Source organism: Harmonia axyridis, chromosome 4 (assembly GCF_914767665.1).
Source record: "Harmonia axyridis chromosome 4, icHarAxyr1.1, whole genome shotgun sequence".
NCBI lineage: Eukaryota > Metazoa > Arthropoda > Insecta > Coleoptera > Coccinellidae > Harmonia > Harmonia axyridis.
Genome location: NC_059504.1, coordinates 34,826,184 through 34,839,766, shown reverse-complemented (window position 1 = coordinate 34,839,766; position 13,583 = coordinate 34,826,184). Strand labels below are relative to the sequence as shown.

The window sequence follows — 13,583 nt, the reverse complement described above, 5'->3', positions numbered from 1 at the left end:
TCTGAATTGGTTTGTGTTAATTCTTCAATAAACCTCGAAGCACTTTGAGCTGTCAATACTGACAAATTCATTGTAAAATTTTCACGTTTCAATTTGAATGAGGTATTATCGACGAGGAAGCAGTTTTATGAGTATAATCCCGAATGAATACTGAATGACATTGCTATTAGTTGAAACCACCAAAATGAAAGTTTTTGACCTGTAAAAAAAATTATCATTGACATCACATCAACGACACATCACACCCTTAATATAATGTAACGTATTGATACAAAGTGATTTTTAAGTGATGGAATCCCTCATTCATCTTGGAAATGGAAATCACGATTTTTATAGATTTTTTGCTGCAAGGATCTTGTGATATGGCCTATACAATGGTGGTATTTACATTGTTGTCAGACCATTCCTTTTCCGGAATAGTAAAGAACTTTGTTATTTTAAATATCAAATATCACCCTGAATATTTTTCATGTAATATTCCTCATACTTAATTATCAAAATTTCAAAGTTGGAGCTACGTTTACATTATCATCGGCGAAGTAAAAATAATAAAATTAGGTCAGATTTTAACTTATTTTCCGACAGTGGAGCTCGCTATATGATTTCGATTAGGATGTAAATTATTAAAGATATTACACGTTTCTTATCGACTTCTACTCATATAACCAATGACCATCCTAATATGTATCATTAAAATCTCAATTCGTTCTTTTTCATTTATACGATGATTACGATCCATTGTGACTTTCAATGAACTCCAACAATACTAATTTATCGAAACGTCAAAATTGTTATTGTAGCAGTCATAGCCATCTGTATTATTTCAGCTTCGCCGCATATTTTTATTGTCTTAGAGGAAATAAGGTAAATAAAAAATAATATAGTAAATATAACTATAATTCCCAAATTACGGCATTTAGGTATAAGAAACATTCAATAGAAAATATTCAGTATTTCTCAAGGATTTCAAAAAGCAAAAAATATACATGGTGTTCCATTTGATTTCAAATGGAACACCATGTATATTTTTTGCACAGTTCATTATAATTCTGAAAAAAAGTGAAGATCTCACAACAATGTAAATATCAATTTACTGTCGGTACGATTCATTTCTGAGATCATTGAGGTGTTCCATACTTAAAACTCATTCTGTATACACAAACTTGTAAGAATTTATCTGAATTTTTGGGGATTTCTCTTACTTCTTGTGTTGACTAATTCGGTATCTACCTCGGTATCTACAAATATATGCTTGCTGCCCAGTAATAAAATCATAACTCATAATATTTCTGAAAACTTATGATGCCGACTTGACTTCTATTCACAGCTGTGTGAATATATTTTTTGCACAGTTCATTATTTTTCTGAGAAATGGAAAGATCTGACAACAATGTAAATACCACCATACTATCGGCACGATTCGTTTCTGAGTTGATTGAGGCGTTTCGTACTTAAAACTCCCTCTGTATAAACACACCTGCAAGTATTTTCCTGACTTTTTGGGGATTTCTCTTACTTTTTGTATTGACTAATTCGGTATCTACAAACATATGTTTGCCGCCCAGTAATAAAATCATAAACCATAATATTTCTGGAAACTTATGATGCCGACTTGACTTCTAGTCACAGCTGTGTGAATATAGTCATAAAACAATCGCTTTCTGCCAAGTTACCAAGTTGACTTCCCAAGGACAGTGTTAACTACCTCCGGCTTACCTATACCATATATTATAATAAGGACTTAAAATATGGGGTTGAAGCCTCTTCTCACATCATAAAAAGATTAGGGTTGAATGGATAACAAAGGGATTGATGTTCAGGCAAGTGTAAATAGTTAGGTGTGGAATTCCTTTCGGTGAACCTGACAAGGTCGACTTTATTGATATGTCGGACAATTTTTTGAAGGTGAAGAATTTTTATGAATTTTAGGATTTTACGTGGATTATTTTCTATTTCCTATTTTTTTGATTCGACATGTTGAACAATTTCGAGATTATTTTAAGAATAAGTGGACTTCTAATTTTTTTTGTCGAGCATTCGAAGATCTAGATATCCGAATGACACTATAGACTCGATCAAAAGTAATCAAAAATGCACAGGTCGATCGAAATAGAATTTTTTTCAAACAAATTTTCTCTTCTTTGTTTTTTTTTTTTTGAGAAATTCAGATCCAAGACTTATAGAAAAAGGTTGTAAAAGATGTAGACTTTCACGCTTTATTATCATTATTTTTTTTTAATGTTGTTTTCAAATGATGCCTATGAGTTCTGCAATTCATCTTTTTGATGAATATTTTAAATACAGGGCGTTTAAAAATTGGAGGACAAAAAAATATGGGAGATTCTTTGGATAATTTTAGAAAAAAAAAGCTATAAACATGAGCCCGCAAACGCTTGCTTTGTCTTCATCAATCTTCGCTATAGATTAATTAAATTATTCATCACAGCTTACCAATTGCATTTGTAGGTATGTTAATTTGGATTTTCCTGAGGATTTAGAGTTAGGTGTTTGATTTTTTTTCAGATAGGATAAAACTATAACGAACAAAAAAGTTAAGTATAGAACCAAGTTTCTTTATACATCTTTTGAAAGTACCAATGGCCCACCATAAAAAGTTTTGGAGGGAAACGTGGGCACCTCTCCAGCAAAAATTTTACCCTGTAGCTTTGCATTTGAAATTGGCATATCACGTTATGTATCTAATTTGCAGAATATATGCCAAATTTCAGTTGAAGACCTTCTGAAGTGAAGATGATCAGTAAAAAAAACTCGAAAAAAAAAATAAAATTTAACATCCTGTATTACGAAAACAAAGCGTTTGTCAAGTTAAATATCTGTGACAACAAACATTATTGAAGTGATCATCAGCTAGACTAGACTGTATGCCAATACTAAACGATAGTTGTCACTGAGTGTCACACATCTGAGTAGTAAACTTCTCTTTCGTTCAATTAATTTGTTCGTATGAATTTCTTGAAAACTGCTATAAGGAGTATGAAGAATTTTTAGTTCACAGTGGATTCACTACTACACTACTAAAGTTAACTATCTTGCTGAGTAAGTTGCTAAGGAAGTAATTAAGTTGCCTTAATGAGTATAATCAGTAGGTATTCAAGCTCCTATTATGAATCGTAAGAAAGTTCTATGCTTACTTACTGGAGTTAATCTCCTACCAGCGAAAACATTTGCCTGGTTAACTTGACCACATCCATCTTATTTCCCTGATATTTCGCTATGTGATTTTTTTGTTTATCTGCGACTCTCGATCTGTTTGAAGTTAAGCAGAGAATCTTAGCCTTACAGTGAATTATACATATTTACTCCTCTATATTTGATAGGTTAGATTTTGATCGATCGATCGATCGATATCCGAAAGAATCCCGAATGGAGAAGAATCAATTTTGTATACATGCGCTCAACAAACAACTGATTCTGACACTAAATTTTTATTCAATTAACTCTTCCAGAGAAAATCACTGGATAGTGATAGTTACCAAGTACTCCATTAGAAAGGTAGCAGCGGTGTCATTCAAATGTGTTTCAGAGATATGAAAACTTGTATAAACAAAAACAAATAAAATATCAGAAAGAAAAATCCAACATAATATTTGGATGGAATACCTATCTGTGTAACGTTGTAAGTAACTTCATGATGTACTGAAAAAACAGTGGTATTTATATAAAAACAGCAAGTGATGATTGATGTTGGAAGTAACTGAATAATATTTGCAACACAACATAAAATTCCTGTTCTATATTAAGCTCACTTCACGCATTTCGCGTATAAATGAAAGTAAACCGACTAGTTTACATTACATTCTTTCCTGAAATAACAGACGATGTAAAAAAAACGAAAAAAACGTGTCTGTGAAAGTTCAGCGCCGGTCGAGGTTGAAAATCGAATTGGCGACCGTGGAAAACTCAACACTTCGAAACCTTAAAAAACGAAATATCCAAGTATCTCTTACCTCAGGTGAAGACACGAACTTTGCCCGTAGGCCGCTCTTCTTTCGACTTATTCGAAGCGAGGACGCTTCTCCGTTGATCCGACTCGAAGTAAGAGTATGGACCAGTCGTTAGTCATTTGCAATGATCACAGTCGGCCGGTCACTACACCGTTCACACTACGGAACGCGATGCAAATAGACGAAAAGTCAAGATTGTCTGGTCCACTCGACAAAGCACACCAACATCGTCCGCTCGGAGAGACTGAACTGAAATAAAATAGTAAGTAGTACGTTGAATCGGGTTTGCCTTGATGCGGCTCCGTCCGTCACGCAGCATGCTGCCACCGTTGAGGTTTTGGTACGGGAGATGCCGGCTAGGGGATGTGTGGGCCTTAATCTGATTCACGAATCGGGCTATTACACAACCGTAAATCAGACTTGGAAAGGGGTTCAGTTTTAGCGGGCCTCAGTGGCGGTACGTGAAAGGAGTTTTGTTGGCTTGGGATTCGAAGACTTCTATGTTGAATTTCCCTCATACTGACCTGTAAAGGAAAACCTTAGAGTAATAAACACAGATAGAGGGAGCAAACTATCAAATTTGACATAGGGGGTGCGGAAACGAAAACATATCTGTGATACGATATTTCACTCAAATCGCGAGTTTACTAAAAAAATAAAACACTTCTTACTTCTCATACTGGATCAACGTTTCATATTAACTCAAAATATATTGAGATAAACACAATTTTTACTAACAATATATCGTGGGTGCCATTTGAAAATAAAGAATTACGGGTAGCTACCACAGAGATGTCATATGAAAGAACCTTTTTTATACATCATTTGGAAAGGTACTTTGATGTTATTCGAAACAATTTTTTTATTATCTCGTCAAAGAAGTTAGATATTGCCTGTATACGATAACTTTGGACACCCGGTATACAGAAAATAATGAATATTATGCTTACTATGATATAAATTCAATATTTAGGAAAAATAACAGATTCCAAATATTCAAATTTGCATATTTGATCGGGAATCACCCAAACAGCCTGTATAATATATACAGGATGTTCCTCAATTACAAAAGGAAATAAGAGATTCCTCAAATAATTTCAATATAAATCAATAAACTTGAGTCCGCAATGCTTTGTTTTCGAGATACAGGACGTTAAAGAATGATTTATGTAAAGTTTTTTCTCATAGCATCTGTACTTCATAAGATATTCCAATTTAGAGTTTACAGAACGTCATATGATAATTAGGAAAAATAACGGATTCCAAATATTCAAATTTGCAGATTTAATCGGGAATCACCCAAACAGCCTCTATAATATACAGGATGTTCCTCAATTACAAACGAAAATAAGAGCTTCCCCGAATAATTTCTATATAAATCAATAAATTAAGGTTCGCAAGTGCTTTGTTTTCGAGGTGCATGGTGTTACAATATGATTTATTTTAACATTTATTGTATTTTTTCTCATAGCATCTGCACTTCACAATATATTCAACTGAAATTTGGCAAAGATATTCCAAATTAGAGTTTACAGAATGTCATATGATAATTTCGATTGCAAATCTTTTTCTGGAACAGTGCCCGTTTTTTCACTTCAGAACTTTTGTTTGGTGGAGAATTGTCAATTTAGAAAGATGTGAAAAGGAACTTTGGTCTTATATTAAACTTTTTGGTCTCTTTTAGTTTTGTCGAATCTGCTAACGATTTCGAGAAAAAAAAATGAAACTATTCTCCCGAAATACTCAGGAAAATCCGAATTATCTCGAATGTTCACTAAGAAAGCTTTGATGAATGGATAATTGATAGTTTTGGTGCTTTTTTCCTGACCTGTTGAAATTATTCAAAAACTCCGATACACTCGTATAATTATGACGAAAAAAGTATATACAAGAAACAACGCGTATCTCGAAAACAAAGCATTTATAGGCCCTTATAATAACAATACTTCTTCATCCTAAAATTATTCAAGAAACCTTTCATTTTCATTTGTACCCCCAATGAAGGAACACTCTTTATTTGCCATAGTTAATCAAGTATTTCACTAGGACACTCTACATACTGCTATTCTTCAGATGTATTTGTTCAATTTTGTTTTGAAAAACTGGATAGTTCATACAGGGTGTTTCAGAAAAATAGTCTTCATATTCTTCAGTTGCATTTATCGGACGATTTGAAGGAGAAAGTTACCAAGTTTTGAGCATCAAACACATTTTTATGGAGATAGGAATTGAAATACATTAAAAATTGAGAGAAAAATAAATGTAAAAACATTCTGACTTACCGAGCCGAGGTATATGACCAATTATAGTTAAAGAAAAGAGGAAACCATGACATGAAGTCAGGAGACTTTAAGTGCTTGTTCATTTCTGTATCAATTGTACCTTAGGAGACCACAGAACTATATTTAGATAAATCCAAGATTGCAATTGCCACTCAATTGCCAGAGCGCTCAAAATCTCCTGACTTCACGTTACTGATTACCTCTTTTTTTGTTTGATATTATGCTTGAATTTTCTGATTCTGATGACGGGATCTACAATATTTTATGTCGAACTGGAAATTGCTTTATTACATCTACTCGCAAAATTATTATCATTGCGTTGGATCTGTTGTCACTGAAATGTGGTTTTTATCGATATTCAGCTCAACAATTATTATTATTTTGCTTGATTATTTAAATTGTTATTTTATATACACACCCAAAATCCCAACTACACGGAAATATAAAGTATTTTTTTTCGATATTAGTTTTGAATTTCCTTTTATTTTGGTTAGCCGATACACACCAAATTTTCCTAGAAGCTAGAAATATCTATTTGATATCAAAATTTAAATGTTATCTCGATCGGATCTGCAGTTTTGACAAAAAAAAACAAAGATAGTACAATTATTTTTTTTCAGATAATCCGGCGATTGCCATCCCAGATTATCGTACTCACAACCACCCCATTTATATTTCAACGTATTTACCAAACTACACTGCAGATATGAAGGGTTATCCATTATGAAGTTCCGAAAGTTACATGATTTAAATGTCCTCCGAGAGATTTCTTACAAGACTCGATTCTTGTGAGGTAATTTGCGATTACTCTTCGGTACATTTTGGCCAATATCTCACCAATAACACGACGGATGTTGTTTTTCAGATCATCAAAAGTCTGACCATTGTCGCTATAAACACGATCCTCCGTAAAACTCCACATAAAAAATCCAAAGGCGATAATTTAAAAGATCTTGGAGGTCAATTCACATCATTGAAACAAAAAATTACGCTTCGGATTTTTTTTTGCAATAAAGCATAAAGGTCAAAAACATGGGTAATCATTTAGCTGAAGCGATGAGAATTACCGGTATGAGTGACACCTTCTTCATATTCAAAGAAGTATGGACCAATCACTTCACCAGACCAAATTGCACATCATATAGTAACTTTTTGTGGATATTTGGTCCATCAGCAGTTACATGAGGATTTTCAATGCCCAATATGCGACAATTTAACTTGTTTACATACCCTTTGAGTGAAAAATTAGATTCGATGCGAAAAATCGTAAGCCAAACGTTGTTGTTTAAGCATCCAATTGAATTCCATGGTCAGCTAGCTTGGCTACCTTGGCTTGGATGAAGATGTGAATCCAGGTGCAGAATACGCCATAGCGTGCCATACGATAGGCCCGAATATTGTTCGCACCGTGAAATGGATACATTTTTATCATCTTCAACACTCCCGTTTATAGCAGCAATATTTTTGGTCAAGCGTGCATTTCGATGATGTATGGGCCTTAAGACATGAGTAATCGATATAGTCTCTTCGAATTTTTTTCCTTTTTTACCAATTATACGCTCAGATGGACGATTATGTCGATCATAATGCACGAAACGTACTTTCTATAGAATCATTTAATGTTTTCACAATTTTCACAATTTTCACACTTTCAGAAGTAAAAAAACGATACATATTGTTGAATGGCTAACATTTAACTAGATATATGACGCTTCAGATGACAGTTCTGTTTGACATATGTCATTGAAACAGGGCTGTGAAATTCCGAATCACGACATGGATAACTCAGTATTATAGTAACTTTTGTAAAGTAAATAATTTTTGGAATGGTATCATTGATGAGTAATAATATTTCATCATCTAACCCATATAGATATACTGAGTGACTCAAATAAATCGAATATATCCGTAGGTATGGGAATATCTGTTTGGCGTTCGATTCTGAGTTTTTTTTAGAATACTTTCCTGAAATGAAATATGTACTCTATAGTGTTTTCAAGTCTTTTTATTTCATTAGTTAATTTCTTTTCGTTCAAACAAGTCATTTTTTTGGAGTCAAAAAATAAATTCGTGACCAAAAGATTCGAACTAGCGATCATTTCATCATAACATTCCATAAGAAATAATTAATATAAAAAAATTTAAATAAATGAAAACGATGTATTGATTTCATATAAATCTCCATCATGAACAAATTCATGTTATTATTTTATCGAGACGATTTTCTGATGTGGGCAAATAATTTCTGATGAAATAGTCAAAAAGAACACATTTACAAAACGCTTTATGGCAGAACATTTAGAACATTTATCATTTCATCCAAAAGATTTGGATGCTGTCAGTGAACAACTAGGTAAAAAGGTCCATCTAGATATCGGGACAATAGAGATTTGGTTCGATGGACAATGGGATCCATTGACAATAGATGATAATTGTTGGCTTTTCAAGAACGAAGATATAGCACCAAAAACAGCAAGAATGGAATTAGTTTGTTCAAAATGAATACTTTTATTTGCTTTGTTGGAGATGTCAACCAAACTGTGAATAGGTAGAGTAGGTACATGCAAGGTTTGAGTAGCTACACTCCAAATGTTCAATAAATCATAATTCATTTTTTCTTTTGGTGTTATTTTCAATAAAAAACCACTGGAATCGGTCAAGAAAAAACAACCTTTTATGAAATTTCCACAGTTAACGTTTCGAAATGGGTTAATTCAAAAACACGGCAATTAATTTGACAGGGGGTTCCGTAAATATGGCCATTCGAAGTTTGTTTTCCTATCAATTTCAAAACTGCAGATTGGATTGAAATGAAAATTTCCAGCTTCGTGCAAAAATATCTTCAGAACCATAGAAAATTCATGAAGAATATAGGGAAAGAAAAACCTAATTTTTCCGTGACCTCCGATTCCATTTGTGAACTGAAAAAAAGTTTCGGTATTGAAACTCTATAAAAAAACAAATCAATATGAATGAAATTCTATATCAGGTAGAATTTTTCTCAATTATATAGCAAAACAAAATTTGTAATATATAATATATATGTTACACTCAAACACCGAAAACGCTCACTGAGCGAAATAAACGGCCACAACGCGTTGTGGACGGTTCTCAATAACCAAACACCGAAATATCATCATTAATCGCGTTGTGGCCGGTCCATTGCGTCCACAACGCGTTCTGGACAATCTTTGAACAGCCAGAACGCGTTCTGGCAATATCCAAACAACCACAACGCATTTAGAATAAAAGACGCATGTAAACCGATTATATTTTAATATGGAACAGGGTTAACAAAGAAAAAATAATCAAAGGGTTGGAAACCTTAGATCATATAATATAATAATATATCATAATATAATATGATATAATAATTTAATATACTATAATAATAATATAATATAATATGATTTAAGTTGGAAACCTAAGTACAAACATAAAACACAAATGAAAGAAAATTTTAAAATATTTAAAAGTTCGAATATAGGTATACCAGATTAAACGAGAAACAGATACCTAGTTAAAAGGATATTGTAATTGACTATTTACTTATTTTTGCAGGCACTATTATCATGACATTTCGAATTGCACAACACTTTATTGGCCTTGCAGTTGCACCTTTTTGTGTTACAATAACGCTTACAATTGCACTTAACAAAACCTTGTCTTGATCCATACGAAAGAGCGGAAGCTTTTCTCAAATTTATAGAGCAACTCGGGACATCTGATAAATTTATAAAATTTGAATCCGCAAAGATAAATTCATTACGACTATAAAGTCTTTCTAGTGCACCGTCTTTGGTTCCCAACTTATACAAGCTGGACTCATTAACGTTTAAGACCACAGCTAGAACACTTCTAGGAGCAAGACGCCCCCTGTCGACATCCGGAACTTTTACTACAACATTTTGACCAATTTCAGCAGGGGATAGTTTTTCCCGGGACAAAGTCAGCATTTTTTCAGCTTGCTTTTCCAATCCGGCTTTTGCGTCCTCGCGTTGCACTCTGATTGTATCACTTCGAAAGCAAAGGCTGCATGTGACTTCTCCTTCATTTTAAAGACCGCACTTTATGTATACTTTTAAACCGCATATTGTACAGGGTTGGGTAATTCCAAATTCTTCGCAAGTGTAACATGCAACGGGATTGGGTTCTGCATTTGTCGCAACAGGATTGGGTTCTGAATTTGTCACTATCTCTTCATTCTGCTGTTCTGTTTCACATGTCATCCCTTCTAACATTTTCTCCAAATCTTCTTCAGTTTTCAAAGAATCATATACTTCACTTTCCAGGGAGGAGTCTGCCAGTCCGATTCTTTGCTTGCTACCAAACATGCTTCGTAAGGGCTTTTTTTAATCCCTTCGTGTAGGGCTAGATTTTTTTTACTCTGAATAAACCGTTAACTGTCTGACGTTTGGTATTATTGTCAAGCATCCAAGCTACCAACATATCTCTTACATCCTGATTAGATCGTTCTACAGATCCTTGGATTTGTGAATGACGGGGCTTTCCGTGTACCTACAAGTTTAAGACCTGGCCACAAATCCTTTAACTCTTCTATAATCCTATTGGAAAATTCTCTTCCGTTGTCGCTTTGTAGAATAAACGGAGCACCGAACATGCAAAAAATGTCTACCACGACATACGCAACTTCTTCAGCGGTTTTTGATTTAAGTGGTTTCAAAATGGTAAATTTTGTGAGGTGGTCTTGATAGTTTAATATAAGACGGTAGTCTCGATCGGGTTTACTCTGCATATCGATCAAATTCACTCGACATCTGGAGTTCATGTGATCTGATAAAATTGGTGCGACAACTAACCCCTTTTTCTTTATTTTCTTTTTTCCTTGACATTGTTCGCAAAGAGACAAATAAATTTGTATAGCTGTTCTAGTAACATTGCAGTATTTTTTGTTGATTTCAGCCTCCACGACTAAAAAACAAATAAACAAGTTGTTTTATTTTATCATAACCGGTGTCCGCAAATACTATGTGTGTTCCATAAGGATTACATTAAAATTAGGTTGGGTTTTCCGACATCACTAATGAAATTAGATGATTATACTTACCTCTAGTTCGTTTGTGTCCAGTTGCTATGTGTGCAGCTACAATAATGCCAAAAAGATCCTCTGTTTTACAGTAATATCGAAAGCTTTCATCTCGTGTTCCTTTGTTTTTAGCAATTAATTTTTCATGTTCCCCAATTGTTATGATATCGTATCTCTTTAGCCTTCTATATTGCTTGGCAGACAACGGCATTTTGCTGTCTCTCAAACGTTTGGCTTCTTTTACCTATCGGACGACCTCTTCATACCGTTCGTTTGTGAAATAATCGCTTCGATTATTGCTGTTGTCGACGAAAGTTTTAATTTTTTCAATAAACACATCTCTCATTTTAGCCTTTAGGTTATGATAGGTATACTAGGAACCTAGGAACATAAAACGCACCTTACTCGATAACAGTTGGGATCACACTGACAACTGACAAGTCTGGACTGGAACACGTGGTTCGTGAACCCCTCCCCAAGCTTTCAGACACGTTGTGGTTGTTTGAATATTGCCAGAACGCGTTCTGGCTGTTTAAAGATTGTCCAGAACGCGTTGTGGACGCAATGGGCCGGCCACAACGCGATTAATGATGATATTTCGGTGTTTGGTTATTGAGAACCGTCCACAACGCGTTGTGGTCGTTTATTTCGCTCAGTGAGCGTTTTCGGTGTTTGAGTGTAACATATATAATAATCTTTATTTCTCTGACCTTAAATCAGTACAGGTGTACTGATGTAATATTTCTAAACTTACGAGTTGTTAATTTAGAATTTACTGCAATACTTTATTAATATTTCCCAACAGTACATTTTAAGAAAACTTCTCAGATTCCAGATCAGTGGACAAACTGAAATGTTAAATTTCGACTATTTTAAGGCAATAGATAGATACATTCCTTCAGGTAATAGATACATGTTATCGAAATCTACAATGAATAAAAAAAATCAATAATTATATTGGATGTGGATATTAATGTGAAAAATAGATTCTGAGATATTACGGAAAATATTATTTGCACTTCTTATGACCTAAACGGTATTAAGAATTTTTGTGGTATTCAAATTTCAGAAATTCCGCATTGAAAGTATCTAGTTTCTTGTTATTCTGTTTACGATAGATCAAAGAACGGAATAACAAAATTCAATATGACCTAAGATTTTTCATCGGTAAGTTTAACCTTATTATTCCAGACAATTTTCTCATTAAAATAAGTTAATTAGGTAGAGGTATTTATGCAGAATTTTATCACACTCTCGTTGAATCAGTACATTGCTGCATATGTATCGTATTTAGCCATTGACATGAACAGGGTTTTAATGAAAAAATACTTAATACGTATTTTTCATCTCTTGAACGAATTATCTATTATTAGATAATTCTTGATAAAGTATTACTATTCAAAATGTTAATTTTTTTTGCATAAACACAACGCTTCATTCGGAAAAAGGCATGGGAGATTATTTCTGACAAATTGAACGAGCAATTCGAAAATAATTTTTAGTACGAAATACGAGGTGTTTCATTGGTAAATGTACATACGTTAACCTGAGGTAGAACTATCCTGGACGAGTCCAAAAAACCTATATATGATGGGTCTAATCTTCCTCTTGGCCGAGATACAAGGTGGTTTATGAATTCACCAATATTTTCAATTCCTTATAACTTTTGAACCATTGTATTGTTTGAACATATTGTATATTTGATTGATATTTGGAACGTACAATTCATTCCATTAAACAATTAAACATTTTAACAAGCTGAGATTCAACACCCTATATAGTGGAATATTGGAATTTGATGTAAATATTCGGAAAGAGCAGAAATTTTTCTATGAGGATCAGTAGATTTTAATGTCCCGTACATCATTCAACTCACCAAAAATTTCAGCCAAAAATTAAGTTCAATTGTAAAATTTCACTAACTTCACAGGAAAATCGTACATTGAGATTGAATTGAAAAAATCTTTTGTTCTACTGATTGAATATTTATATTTCCTGATATTTTCACAAATTTTTTTAAGTATTGTCCAGAAACGCATAGCTTGTGTTGTGACAAATTAGCAACAATTAATAAATAACTGCACACAAATAAATAGATAAAAACATTTTAAAAGAATCACAGATGTTGCTCGAAAGGTCAATCGTTTTGCTCGATACACATTCTTGCCTTTTTCAAATTATGTCGAATAGCTTTTTTCATCATGTCTGGGTTATTACGGCCCTTATTGTATGCATCTTCGATACGTTGTAAGAGAATTTCCTCACTTCCTATTCCAGACGAATACACTA

At 33.5% G+C, this 13,583-nt stretch overlaps 2 protein-coding genes across 3 annotated transcripts in view; both read right to left on the bottom strand.

Moving 5' to 3' along the window:
* The window catches only part of LOC123677732 (extracellular sulfatase SULF-1 homolog), an 84,790-nt gene extending 80,382 nt beyond the window's left edge, over window positions 1–4,408 (bottom strand). The window contains exons 1-2 of one of the 2 annotated variants that reach the window (XM_045614424.1): window positions 3,969–4,408; window positions 3,157–3,267 (exon numbers count right to left, since the gene is read on the bottom strand). The gene's annotated coding sequence lies outside the window, so the exon portion shown is untranslated. The remainder of the gene's footprint in view (window positions 1–3,156; window positions 3,268–3,968) is intronic. The other variant, XM_045614423.1, reaches the window with a different exon arrangement.
* Window positions 4,409–10,712: 6,304 nt separating this feature from the next.
* On the bottom strand, window positions 10,713–11,505 carry LOC123678694 (KRAB-A domain-containing protein 2-like). Its single transcript, XM_045615838.1, has 2 exons — window positions 11,316–11,505; window positions 10,713–11,179 (listed from the first exon to the last, which is right to left on the bottom strand). The coding sequence occupies exons 1-2, from the start codon at window positions 11,503–11,505 to the stop codon at window positions 10,713–10,715; spliced, it is 657 nt and encodes a 218-aa protein (XP_045471794.1).
* Window positions 11,506–13,583: the final 2,078 nt, after the last annotated feature.